The sequence below is a fragment of the Scyliorhinus torazame genome, chromosome 13 (genome assembly GCF_047496885.1).
Source record: "Scyliorhinus torazame isolate Kashiwa2021f chromosome 13, sScyTor2.1, whole genome shotgun sequence".
Classification (NCBI taxonomy): Eukaryota; Metazoa; Chordata; class Chondrichthyes; order Carcharhiniformes; family Scyliorhinidae; genus Scyliorhinus; species Scyliorhinus torazame.
This window is the reverse complement of record NC_092719.1, coordinates 25,843,446-25,856,649: the sequence shown is the minus strand read 5'-3', so window position 1 is coordinate 25,856,649 and position 13,204 is coordinate 25,843,446. Positions and strand designations below refer to the sequence as shown.

At 47.9% G+C, this 13,204-nt stretch overlaps 1 protein-coding gene across 1 annotated transcript in view; it reads right to left on the bottom strand.

Annotated features, from left to right (window-relative positions):
- tnpo3 (transportin 3) overlaps positions 1-13,204 on the bottom strand; it is an 86,926-nt gene that overhangs the window by 25,902 nt on the left and 47,820 nt on the right. The window contains exon 15 of the mRNA XM_072471197.1: positions 5,536-5,596. Within this exon, the coding sequence (XP_072327298.1) occupies positions 5,536-5,596 (61 nt within the window). The remainder of the gene's footprint in view (positions 1-5,535; positions 5,597-13,204) is intronic.

The window sequence follows — 13,204 nt, the reverse complement described above, 5'->3', positions numbered from 1 at the left end:
AGACAACAGTGGTGACTCCCCTGCACTTCTTCAAAATAATGGGATCTTTGGCATCCACCCGAGTTGGCCAGAGGGGGCTTTGTCTGAGCATCATCCGAAAGACTGGGATCACTGACTCCTCAATATTGTGCTGGAGTGTTAGCCTTGATTTTTATGCTCATGTCTCTGGCCTGGGACTTGAGTCCACAACTAAGTGCTAACAACTGAGCCACAAGAATGTGGAACTGCACTGCAGGCTAACTAACACCAGGGGCCCTAGTCCAAAACACTGTCCCTTTGATCTCATGCTCAATAACTATTCTGCACTTCTATAAGTTTGTTTGTAGAGTACAATTTTCAATGCTGAAAGCAGCAAGCACATTTTCCATTTTACCCTCTTATTTTTCCTGAATAGAAAATGACAAACCAACTTCTTGTTGGTGAATTGCATGCTCTGAGAGAGGGGATGTTTGTGCTGAGTAACAGAATACTTTTCATTTTGGATACACAGTGTCATGGGTCAAACACTGCCAAGCTTGATACAGAAATAAATACAAAATTATTTCTGCTCGGCTTCATCGCATTCCCAAAGCTGGAAGGTTGCACATTATTGCTGAATTTAGCACACTGGGCTAACTCGCTGGCTTTTAAAGCAGACCAAGGCAGGCCAGCAGCACGGTTCAATTCCCGTACCAGCCTCCCCGAACAGGCGGTGGAATGTGGCGACTAGGGGCTTTTCACGGTAACTTCATTTGAAGCCTACTTGTGACAATAAGCGATTTTAATTTAATTTCATTTTCAATTAGAGGCACTGCACTGCTGTGAGAGAATGTCCACTCAGAACTGGATTTAGATTATTCACCATACTGATGGGACCCTTAAAACTGTAGCCTAATGATTATAATGCTGCAAGAGTAGCAAATCAGGGCGGCATGGCGGCACAGTGGTTAGAGCTGCTGCCTCCACGGCGCCGAGTCCCAATTCGATCCCAGCCTTGGGTCACTGTCCGTGTGGGGTTTGCACATTCTCCCCGTGTCTGCATGGGTCTCATCCCCACAACCTAAAAGATGTGTAGAGTAGGTGGATTGGCCACGCTAAATTACCCCTTAATTGGAAAAACAATAATTGAGTATTTTAAATTTATAAAAATAAAGACTAGCAACCCAAAGATCATGGGCTGGATTCTCCGATCCTGCGGCTATGTCCGCGGGATCCGTCTGGTCTTACACCCAGAAAGTCAGCGCCACCCCCGCACCGATCCTCCGTCCGGTGGGGGGCTAGTAGCCGTGCAGCGTAACGGCTTTACCTATGGATACGGCCGGAGAATGGCCGGGTCCTTGGCCGCGTATGTGCAACATGGCGCCGGCTGCGCACGGACCTGGCCTGATAAAAACTGCCACCCTGTAACCAGCCTCGCCACCCCCCACCAGTCCCCGACGAAGGACTCCCTGCCAGCGGAACGGCTCCCCCCCCCCCCCCCCCCCCAACTGTGGTGGCGCTGGACTCCGTCCGCAGCTGCCACAGGAGGTCCCCAAATGGTGTGAGCACACGTGAACGACGTCGTCGGATACTCGACTCATCGGGGGCAGGCCTCAGGTGACGTCCCTAGGCCCTCTATACACCATGTGGCGTACTCCCAGAGTATGCTCTTTTTGAGAGGGCGGAGCATCGCAAACATGGCACTGCCCCCCGTTCTGGCGTAAATGCGGATTCTCCGGCCAACGGCCGAACGCAATTTCGCCATCAGCGATTCCTGCCCCATGAGTCCAGATCCCACCATGGCACGCTGTTAAGCTGAATTCAATAATCCAGTAGTTTGCGAAGAAAAGAGTAACGGATATGGTGAGAAGGTGGGGTTGGAGAAAACAGCGAAGGTGGGTAGGCAAGGCTGATATATAAGGTGAGACGGTGGGGCTAGATTTAGTCAAATGCAAGGTTGGGCTTGATGGGCCTGATAATCAGAAAAATGATCACGAAAGCCGCAGGATTGTTGTAAAAATAAAACTGGATCATTAGAGAAGTGAATCTTTCACAATTATCCAGTTTGACCTTTTCACAACTCACTTGCCATAGTACATAGCACCCTGAATGCCCTCTGAAGTAAATAAGAGAACTAGGGATGAACAATAATCCATATTCCGAGAAGAAATAAAATACAATGAACGCAGACATCATCATCTCACCAAGTCTGAACTGGATCAAAGCCAGGATCCAGGAAGCAAAGGGCACCTCCTCCCTACTGCTGGCACCCTCGTATATACTGGAAACTCAGAACAGAATTGGGGGGGGGGGGGGGAGCACGTGAACGAATAAATATAGAGTGAAGGGAAAGATCCTAAGCATTAACCCACATCCCAGTGCTCTGTGGAAATGTGTTCTAGTGTTTCAGCAATGTTGGAAAACTGCCACACAATCTGTGCATTCTTCCAAAAAGACAAACAGGGCCCTCCCTGACAACTCAGCTGGTTTATTCAACAGTAAGTCGAGCCATTCAGTCAGGAAGGCGCCTGGTCATGCCGGGATAGCTAATCTCCATTTTGATGCATAACATTCACATGTATAATATATGGTCTTGGGTGGGTCACGGTGGCCCAGTGGCGAGGACTGTTGCCTCAGGGCTAGGGACCTGGTTCAATTCCTGCCTTGGGTCACTGTCTGTGCGGAGCCTGCACATTCTCCCCATGTCTGCGTGGGTTTCCTCCGACTACTCCGGTTTCTCCCCCCCCCCCCCCCCAGTCCAAAGATGTGCAGGTTAGGTGGGATGACAGGGACAGGGTGGGGGAGTGGGCAATGGACAGGGAGCCTATTCAGAGGGGCAGTGCAGACTCAATGGGCCTAATAGTCTCCTTTTGTACTCTAGGAATTCTAAGGAGACCTGTGTAAAAAGTGTGGGAATATCTGGCTCTTGCCCCAAACTAACATTCTGTTTCTAGACCAGTACATAAGTAATGGGTGCCTTGCCATCAGCTAGAGCTAACCTTTTGAAAAAGATGGTGAGTGAACTAGGTAACTCAGCGCTCTCCTAATTCTTCTGTCTTTTGTGCGAGGATGGGTTTGTGGAAATCTGGGACAATATCCACCAAAAGACTGCTAGAGTGGGGGACAATTGAAAATGCCAAAATGGATTTTTTGTTGGGCTATGGTATTAAGGGTTTTAAGGAACAAGGCAAGAAGAATGAGCTAAGATAGAGATTGTGCATGATCTAATTGAATAGCGGAACAGGTTCCATGGGCTGAATCAGATGCACAAATTTCTTTGCACAGGAACAAAGAATGGTAGAACCCAGAGGTCTTTCTAGTGGGCTACTCAAGGGTACTGTCAGGAGATGGTGCCTCAGCAAATCAAGGCTTGCAGAGCATTTGTCTGCTTTATTTACACACACATTCCAGCTTGTGCCAGAAACAAAAGGCAGAAACAATCTTAGCTTAATAAGCCACCTTATAAGTGAATGTATCTGGGCAGCACGGTGGTGCAGTGGTTAGCACTGCTGCCTCACGGCACCGAGGACCCGGGTGCAATCCCAGCCCCGGGTCACTGTCCGTGTGGAGTTTGCACATTCTCCCGGTGTCTGCGTGGGTCTCACCCCCACAACCCAAAAAGATGTATGGGGTAGGTGGTTTGGCCACGCTAAATTGGCCCTTAATCGGAAAAAGAAATTGGGTACTCTAAATTTATATATTAAAAAAAGAGAATGTATCTAAGATCACTTCACACAATGAATTATTTTAATATGGTTTACACTAAACCAATCTATGCAACTGATAAAAGTGCAACAATACGAGTGATCAGATAATCTGATGTTTGGAGGCGTTAATGATGGTTGGCCAGGACAGACAATCCCTCTATTAATTAAATAATATAATGGGATCTTAGGCGTGCATCTGAACCAACTAACAAGTAGGCAAAGGTCTTTGTTCAACATAGATTATCATAGAATTTACAGTGCAGAAGGAGGTCATTCGGCCCATCAAGTCTGCACCGGCTCTTGGAAAGAGCACCCTACCCAAGGTCAACACCTCCACCCTATCCCCACAACCCAGTAACCCCACCCAACACTAAGGGCAATTTTGGACACTGAGGGCAATTTATCATGGCCAATCCACCTAACCTGCACATCTTTGGACTGTGGGAGGAAACCGGAGCACCCGGAGGAAACCCACGCACACACGGGGAGGACGTGCAGACTCCGCACAGACAGCAACCCAAGCCGGAATCGAACCTGGGACCCTGGAGCTGCGAAGCAATTGTGCTATCCACAATGCTACCGTGCTGCCCATGACATCTCATCTCATCGATGCGCAACACCTTCAGCAATGCAGCATTCCTCCAGTACCATACTGCACTGTTAGCCTAGATACATACTCAAGTCCTAAAGTGGGCCTTTAACCTGTAACAATGTGACTTAACTGAGCCTAGCTGTCGAACAGCATGAGGACTGTGCAATGTAAGCATGTATCAGTCACAGGTTACTGATCTGAAACATATGGGGAGGAGCTCAATTGAAAATGAAAGAAGTGCATCTGTGGCTCACCCCTCCACAAGGTGCAAATGGGGGAGAAAGGAGAACAGTTCAGACTCCATGAACCAAGTCTGGACTCATCTATTTAAAGACAGGAGCCAGTGATACTATAAAAGTCAGTGTTGACAAGAAGGGAAAGGATAGCAAGGCCATTTAAAAAAAAAAAATTCATTCTCTGGATATGAGCACTGTTGGTTTGGCTGATACTAACTGGCCATCTACAGCTCCACTCGAAATGGTGAGTGCAGGCTTTCTATTTAAACCACTGCAGTTCGATTGGCAAAGGTGTTTGCACAGTGCTATTAGATAGGGAGCTTTGGGATTTCAAACCAGAGACAATGAAGGAGCAGCCAATATACATTCAGATCGGGATGATGAATGACTTGGAGGTGATGGTTTTTCAATCCTGCTGCTGCTCCTGTCTTTTTAGGTGGAAGAGATTGCTTGTTTGGGAGATGCTGCCTGAGGAGACTTGGCGAGCTGTTGAAGTGCCTCATGCAGAAAGTACACAGTCTGCGACCACAGTGTGCCAGTGGTGGGGAGAGTGGATGTTTAAATTCTAAAGCCCATCACCCTTCACCTTTTGCTCTATATGCTGTTACTCCATTTGTTTCTAGGACCAGTGTCGCAGGCCACTAGGCTCTATTAAACCAGGATTCAATAAAGGGATGGTCTGAGAAAGACAAAATACAGGAATGGATATGTCCAACCACAGACCCCACATCTTACAAAGGAGCCAATTCCAAGGTGGGGTTGGGTTGGAGGTGAAGGACAAGTGGTTAGAATGTAGCAAGTCAGGGTGGCACGGTGGTGCAGTGGTTAGCACTTCAATCCGGTCCCCTGTCCGTGTGGAGTTTGCATATTCTCCCACTGTCTGTGTGGGTCTCACCCCCAGAACCCAAAGATGTGCAGGTAAGTGGATAATTGGGAAAAAAAAAGAATGCAGCAAGTCAGACAACTCAAAAGCAGATCCCACATCCACAACAAACTCATCCATCAGTAGCACGGACTGCGTCATTCTGACACATGCACTTACTTCATGTATCACCTTCTGACATGGATGCGTCTGCCCATTTTCAACGATCGGGTTTGTGTGTCTGAAACATGAACAAGTTAAATCATTAATAACATATCTGAAATTCTATATAATGCTAAATGAAGGACAGAAAAGACTGCCATCGTTGCAGAGGAGAAATTAATAAAAGTATTCATACAAAATATAAATTAGGAGTAGGACACTTGACCCTTCAAGCCTATGGCTAATCGAATTTTAACTTCAACTCTACATTCCTGACTAACCCCGATAACCTTTCACCCACTTGCTTATCCAGAATCTACCTCTGGCTTAAAAATGTTCAAAGGCTCTACTTCGACTGCCTTTTGAGGAATAAAGTTCCAAAGGCTCACAACCCTCTGAGATATGGTAATGATAACATGGAGGCAGAATCATCAAGCTGCCCCATGTGAATGTCAGGTCAGTTGGGCATTCAGAATTCTGCCTCAGTGAGCACTCGCATTGTTCAGGACAAATGGTCATCTCTCTCCTTCCTAAAACCCACCTTGAACCCTTTTGAGCATTTTGTCATCTGTCCTCGTATCTCCTTATGAGGCTGAGAGCAGGATTTTTATCTGAATTGATCCTATGAAAGTCTTGAGCCAAATGTTGCGATCCAAGCCAATGTTATTACGGGGCAGTCAGGTCCCAGAGCGGAACCCCACTTCAATAGATCCCAACTTTTATATTTTGTTTAGAGATGTGAATCAACAGTCACAGGACTGCCAATTAACTTTTAACAAAGTAATAAAACCTTTACTAAAATGAAAAGACAACTACAACACCTTTACAGATATATGATAATACAAGTGACAAAATCTTAATATTCTAATGTTCGCAGTAAGTACACAGTTGATTGAGAAAGAGAGAGAGAGAAAGAGAGATTAAGAGAGAGAGAGAGAGAGAGAGAGAGAGAGAGACTTGACCATGGTCTTGAAGCCAAGGTCTTTGACCCTCTTGGGGGGGGGGGCATGGAAGATGTGGGGAGCAGACCCATGGAGGTTCTTGAATCCGGGGGGCAGAGTATATTCTTATTTCTCCCCGGTAAATAATGTACACTCATGGCTCGATTTCTTTATTATGGGTAGGTCTTTGCTGGCAGAGGTCAGGAAGGCGGAATATTCGGTGGTCGTCATCTCTGACCATGCCCCTCACCTGGTAGATGATGTCTTGGAGAGGGGGCCGGCGTGGAGTTTGGATGTGGGGTTGCTAGCGGACTTGGAGTCCTGCGTGAAGATGGCGCAGGTGGTTTACGTACATGTGGAGCTGAATAAAAATGGAGAGGCTTTGACGTTGGTATTATGGGAGGCTTTGAAAACGGTGCTGATGGGTGAAATAATCTCCCCTAAGGTGCAGATTGACAAGGAGGCAAGGGAGGAGAGTCACGGCTAGTAAATTAAATTCTGGAGGTTGATGGCAAGTACTCGGCAGATCCCACTCCAGATCGCTTGGCCAGCAGGAAGGAAGTGGAGATGCAATTTGATCTGTTGTCTACAGAAGAAGCGGTGTGCCAGTTGAGGCAGGTAAAAGTAGCAATGTACGAGTATGGTGAGAAGGCCAGCCAAGGCGGACGGTAACCTCCCAGGAGATTGTGCAGGTACAGGATGGCAGCTGGTGGCCACACCGGAGGTGAATAGGGCACTTGAGGAGTTTTATACAAAGCTGTACAGGTCAGAACCGCCAGGGGATGAATCGGATATGGAGGAGTTTTTGGAGGTATTGGAGTGCCCCACATTGGAGGAGGACAGGGCGGGACTGGAGGAACCATTGGGGATTGAGGAGGCTCGGGTGGCTATAGGAAAAATGTAGACAGGCAAGACACAGGGGCTAGATGGGTTCCCGGTGGAATTTCATATGACATTTGCGGACCGGCTGGTACTGCGATTGGTGGCGATGTTTGAAGACGTGGTAGCAAGGGGACACTTCTGGAGACGATGAGATAGGGATCCATTTCACTTCTATTAAAGAAAGATGAGGACCCAGCAGAGTGCAGATCGTACTGGTGACATCTCTACTAAATGTCAAAATCCTTGCTAAGGTGCTGGCGCCGCTCAGGTTGGAAGAGTGTTTCCGCGGGTTGTTGGTCATGATCAAACAGGGATTGTAATGGGTAGGCGGCTGTCCTTGAATGCGCAACGCCTGGTGAATATGGTGCTCTCCCCGTCGGGAGGAGCAGGAGGTTATTGTGGGCTGGATGCGGACAAGGCTTTTGATAGGGTAGAGTGGAGTTAATTGTTTGCGGTGTTAGAAAGGTTTGGGATTGGCCTAAATTTCTTTTTATAAATTTAGAGTACCCAATTCATTTTTCCAACGAAGGGCAATTTAGCGTGATCAATCCACCTACCCTGCACATCTTTGGGTTGTGGGGGCGAAACCCACGCAAACATGGGGAGAACGTGCAAACTCCACACGGACAGTGACCCAGAGCCGGGATCGAACCTGGGACCTCAGCGCTGTGAGGCAGCACTGCTAACCACTGCGCCACCGTGCTGCCCTTGGATAGGGCCTAAGTTTATGTCATGGGTCAAGTTGTTACTTAGGAGCCCCAAGGCGAGTGGCCGTATGATTGATTTGAATTCGGGATACTTTCAGTTTTATTGGGGAACGAGGCAGGGGTATCCTATGGCCCCCCTCCTGTTTGAGCTGGCGATACAGCCACTGGCCATCGCGTTGAGACAGTCGGATAAAGTGGAGGGGGATAGTGAAGGGGGGTGGGGGGGTCGTGCAGAGGGTATCCCTATAAGCCGGTGACCCTCTTTTGTATCTCTCAGACCCAGTCCCCACGGTAGGGGATACAATGGGCTGCTGACAAGATTTGGGGCTCTCTCAGGATACAAATTGAATTTGAAGAGCAAGCGTTTCTTGGCCTCCCAGCAGGGAAGGGGCGAACTTCGGGGTAAATTCAATCGGTAAAGATGAACATTTTACCATGGTTTCTATTTTTATTCCAGTGACTGCCAGTTTTTCTGTCAAAAGCATTCTTTTTGGGACTGGAGCAGTAGATCTCGTTGTTTATCTTGGTGGGCAAGGTAGCCAGGATTTGGAAAACGGTGCTTTAGAGAGAACGGCAATTGGGGGTGGGGGAGGGGGTGGGACGGTGAGAGAGGGAGAGAGAGGGAAAGAGAGAGAAAGTGTGAGAGAGGACAGCGAATGCGGAGCTGGTACGAGGAGCAGAGGCAATTTGGGTAAAGATGGGAGTCAAGTTCATGTAGGGGGCCGGGATTGAGGGCGCTGGTAAAGGTTCCATTTCCGTTCTCCCAGGGAAATACTTGGGCAATCGGTGGTGGTAGCTACACTGAAGATATGAAAGCAATTTCAGCAGAATTTTAAGCTATGGCTGTGTCAAAGTTGAAGCCGATCTGTGCAAATTATCTGTTTGAACTGGCTAGATTAGCTGGAAGGTTCTGGAGTTGGGAAGAAAGGGGGGTGGTAGGATGAGGATTTGTTTCTGGAGAGGCGATTCGTGACTTTGGAGGAGTTGACGGAGAAATTTGGGATCCTACAGTCAGAAACTTTCCGTTAGATACGGGATTTTGCAAGGAAGGTCTTTCCGACGTTTCTCGAGATGCCGCCTTCCTCGCGGTTAGAGGGAGTGCAGTCCAGTGGCGGATATGGAGGGGGGAGTTACCTCCGGGATCTATGGGAGGGTTTTGGAGGAGGATATGGTATCGCTGGAGGGGGTTAAGGCCAAGTGGGAGTAGGAGTTGGAATGGCACTGGAGGAGGGGATGTGGTGTGAAGTGCTGCAGGCTACCACCTGTGTTCAAGACTAGGGTTAATACAATTAATGGTGGTGCATAGGGCACATCTAACAAGGTCGAGGGTGAGACGGTTGTCTGCAGGAGAGGAGGATAAGTTTGAGCGGTTTGGGAGGGGCCTGGCCAATCATGTTCATATGTTTTGGTCTTGCCCGTAGTTGTAGTTGGGGAGGTTTGGGGCTCTTCCTTCAGCACCATGTCAGCAATCTTGCAAATGGATTTGGAACCTAACCCCCTAGGGGCCCTATTTGGGGTGTTGGACCTACAGACGGGGGTGGGAGAGGATGTTTCAGTCTTCGTCCATTGATTGCTCACAGGTGGGCTCTGTCGGGTGGAGGTCCGCTTCGCCACCCTGTGCCTTAGTGTGGCTGGGGGACTTAATTATAACTTGAGAAAGTTAAGTTCACCTTGAGAGGCGCATCGAGGGTTTTACAAAAGTTGGCGCCCGTTCATTCTGCAATTTAAAGAGTTGGTCACGGTCAGCTGCTAGTGAGGGAGGGAAGGGGAGTGTAGGGGGAAGGGGTATGGAGGGCAGTTTTTTCTTTGTACTATTTCTGGTGGTGGTGGTGGTGGGGGGGGGGGGGGGGGGGGGGGGGGGGGGGGGGGGGGGGGGGGGGGGGGGGGGGGGGGGGGGGGAGACGGAGTGTTTGGTTAGTTTTTCCAAGCATAAAAGTTAAAAACTGAATAAAAAATACTTTAAAAAAAAGAAATGTAGGCTTGTATAATTCCATAGCACGGTACGGATTAATCCAGTGTTCAGTTCCAGACTTAGCACAGCAAAGTTGTGTCCACAGTTTGCCAGCAAAATGAAGTTAATCACTGAAGTGTCCCGTCTGACAATTTGTACAGCAAAGTGAGGGTTAAGTCACTGAGCAGTTCCATTGTTCACACAGCAGAGTGAGTGTTTATCGCTGTTGTTTGTGCAGCAGGCTGTGGGTTAATCACTGTTTGCAGTTCCTGTTTTGTAAGGCAGTAAATTTATGGCAAGGTGCCCGAGAATGTGCTAGCTGCGGGAACAAGGTTATGAAGATGGTTTTCATTACATTGCTCCCCTGATAGATCAGCTGTTTCAAACTGTGAGCAACTGAGTCATAGAGACCAGAAAGATCCCAGGTTTAATTACCACCGTGCCCAGTTAGCTGATCTCAACTGGGCTGTAGCAATAAACAACAATGTTCCTGCTCGCTGCTGGGAACTATAGGTGTGAAAGTATGTGCACATCTAGCTGTAAATAGGGAATTGGTTGCGATACTTCTGCAGTTGAATATCTCTACATAATGATAATCTTTATTATTGTCACAAGTAGGCTTACATTAACACTGCAATGAAGTTACTATGAAAAGCCCCCAGTCGCCACACTTCGGCGCTTGTTCGGGTACACAGAGGGAGAATTCAGAATGTCCAAATTACCTAGCAGCACATCTTTCGTGACTTGTGGGAGGAAACCGGAGCGGCCGGAGGAAACCCACTCAGAGAACATGCAGACTCGGCACAGACAATGACCCAAGCCAGGAATCGAACCTGGGTCCCTGGCGCTGTAAGCAACAGTGCTAACCACTGTGCTACCCATCGGCTACATACAGGAGAAAGTCAGGTGCCAGATCGATCAGCATCAATGGAACTGTAGCCTTGCAAGAATCAATAACATCAGCAGGAAGGAAAGACAATCAGAGGGCAAGAAAACAAATAACATCCTGTTACTGATAAGACCATTGGTCTGACTTTAATACAGAGGAGTGCGGGGACATTGAATACAGAGAATGTACAACTGCATGGTTGTAGGGGACTGCGCAAGAGGGAAGCTCAATGCAGCTTACAGGGCAGGGATGTGGATTCAGTTTCAGGGGCAGAGATCTCTACATCAGTCTTGCTGCCCTAGGGAGGGGACGTTGTTAGAGCCAGGGCAGAGTTCACAGATCGGAGTGCCAGTCCCTGGCCACCTGTGGGCAGCCTGACTGTGTACAGGCACAATGCAGGAGACCTGTTGGCATGCGGAACACAAACCAAGACCGAAGAAAACAGTTCTTAAAGATATGGACGTCGTAAAGGTAGGAGTTCCAAGCAACCAAACCGGATTTATAAATGGTTATTGTGGAAAGACTCCGAGAACAAGAAGGACAACGCCAGAGAAATGGATAATGACAGCCGGCAACGTGAGAGCCGCACACACCAATCTCTCACCAACTGCCCCAAGCAGAAGTCTTGGAATAGGTTACCAAGGACAATGATGTGATCTGAGTCGAATCTCGTGGCTGGACTAGTAATCCAGAGGCCCAGGTTGACGCTCTGGGGCACTTATATAAATCCGATATTGCAGCTGGTCTAATTTAAATTCAATTAATAAATCGGAAACATAAAGCTAGTGTCAGGAATGATGACCATGAAAATCATAATTGATCTTTGTAAAAACCTATCGGATTCATTAATGCCTTTTAGGAAAGGAAATTTCCCATCCATACCTGCATGTTACTCAACTCACAGAATCCAGGGCCGGGATTCTCCCCTACCCAGCGGGGGACGGAGAATCCCGCCCCAGTTGTCTCTTAACGGCCCTCTGAAATGGCCGCGCAAGTCACTCAGTTCAAGGGCAATTAGAGGTCAATAAATGCAGCCCTTGCCAGCAACAGCCATAGTCCATGAAAGAGTTAAGAAAAAAAAGAACCTAATGTTCGTTGTGCAAAGTATTCATACCACGCTGAACTAATTATATAAGGAAACAAAACTGCAGATTTAGCTCTTGTAAAAGTGAGCTGTATCTGGAGTGGGGATTTTCAACTGTTTAATAGAGGTGTAAAGGCCCTGGTGGGTACAGGTCTATCACTAGTGGTGGAAGAAATCACAGATGGTAAATTAAGCACATTCCACAACACTAAAATGTACTGGCCTCAAATGCGGTGTTTTAATGTGGTTCCTACAGCTTTTTGGTGCCAATGCATCAAACCAGATCCAATATCTTGCATTTTAGAAGTTTAATGTGACCATGGTTATAATTTATTTATTTTAAAAATATTTTTTATTTTCCTTTTTCACATTTTCTCCCAAATTTACACCATGGTTATAATAACAAGAGTTTTCTTTCCGCAATTCCAGTTGCACAGGGGAACAAGGCCTGCTATCTCCACTCCTGTTCACATTGGCAATCAAGCTGCTGGCTATTGCCCTTAAATCAGTGGATTGATGGACAGGCCTTCAAAGAGGTGCAAGAGAACATAGAATCTAGCTCTATGAGGATAACCTGTTCTTCTACATGTCGAACCCCCTAGCCAGCATGGGCAAGATAACAGGACTCCTAAGGGAGTTTGGCACCTTCTCAGGTTATAAAGGCAACCTGGGAAAGAGCAAAACCTTCCCGGTAAGTCCCTAAGAGGGAGGAGCAGAGCTGGAGGAACCGCCGTTTAAAGTGCCCCAAACCACATTCAGCTACCTTGGGATCCAAGTGGCCCACACCAGGAAGAAGCTCCACAAACGGAACCTCTCCAGCCTAACAGCGGAGGCAGCACATGGGAGGCCTAACCGTACTGAATCTCCTATTTTACCACAGGGCAGCAAACGCAGAGAGAATAAGGGGATGGCTAAGGAAACTGGAGGTGGACTGAGTCCGAATGCACCCTCCCTCCACACACACACTCCAAGAGCCCAGTGGTAGTAGCCACCCGAAGGACATGGAACCAGTTCAGGCATCACTGCGAACAGGGTGACATGTGCAACAACTACTAGCTCACATTGACGAGGATAGACATCATGTTTGGGACGTGGAAGGAGGACATAAGGACACTGACGGTAGAGAACATGGACAAGGGTGGCACAGTGGTTAGTACTGTTGCTTCACTGCGCCATGGACCCGGATTCGATTCCCGGCTTGGGTCACTGATTGTGCGGAGTCTACACATTCTC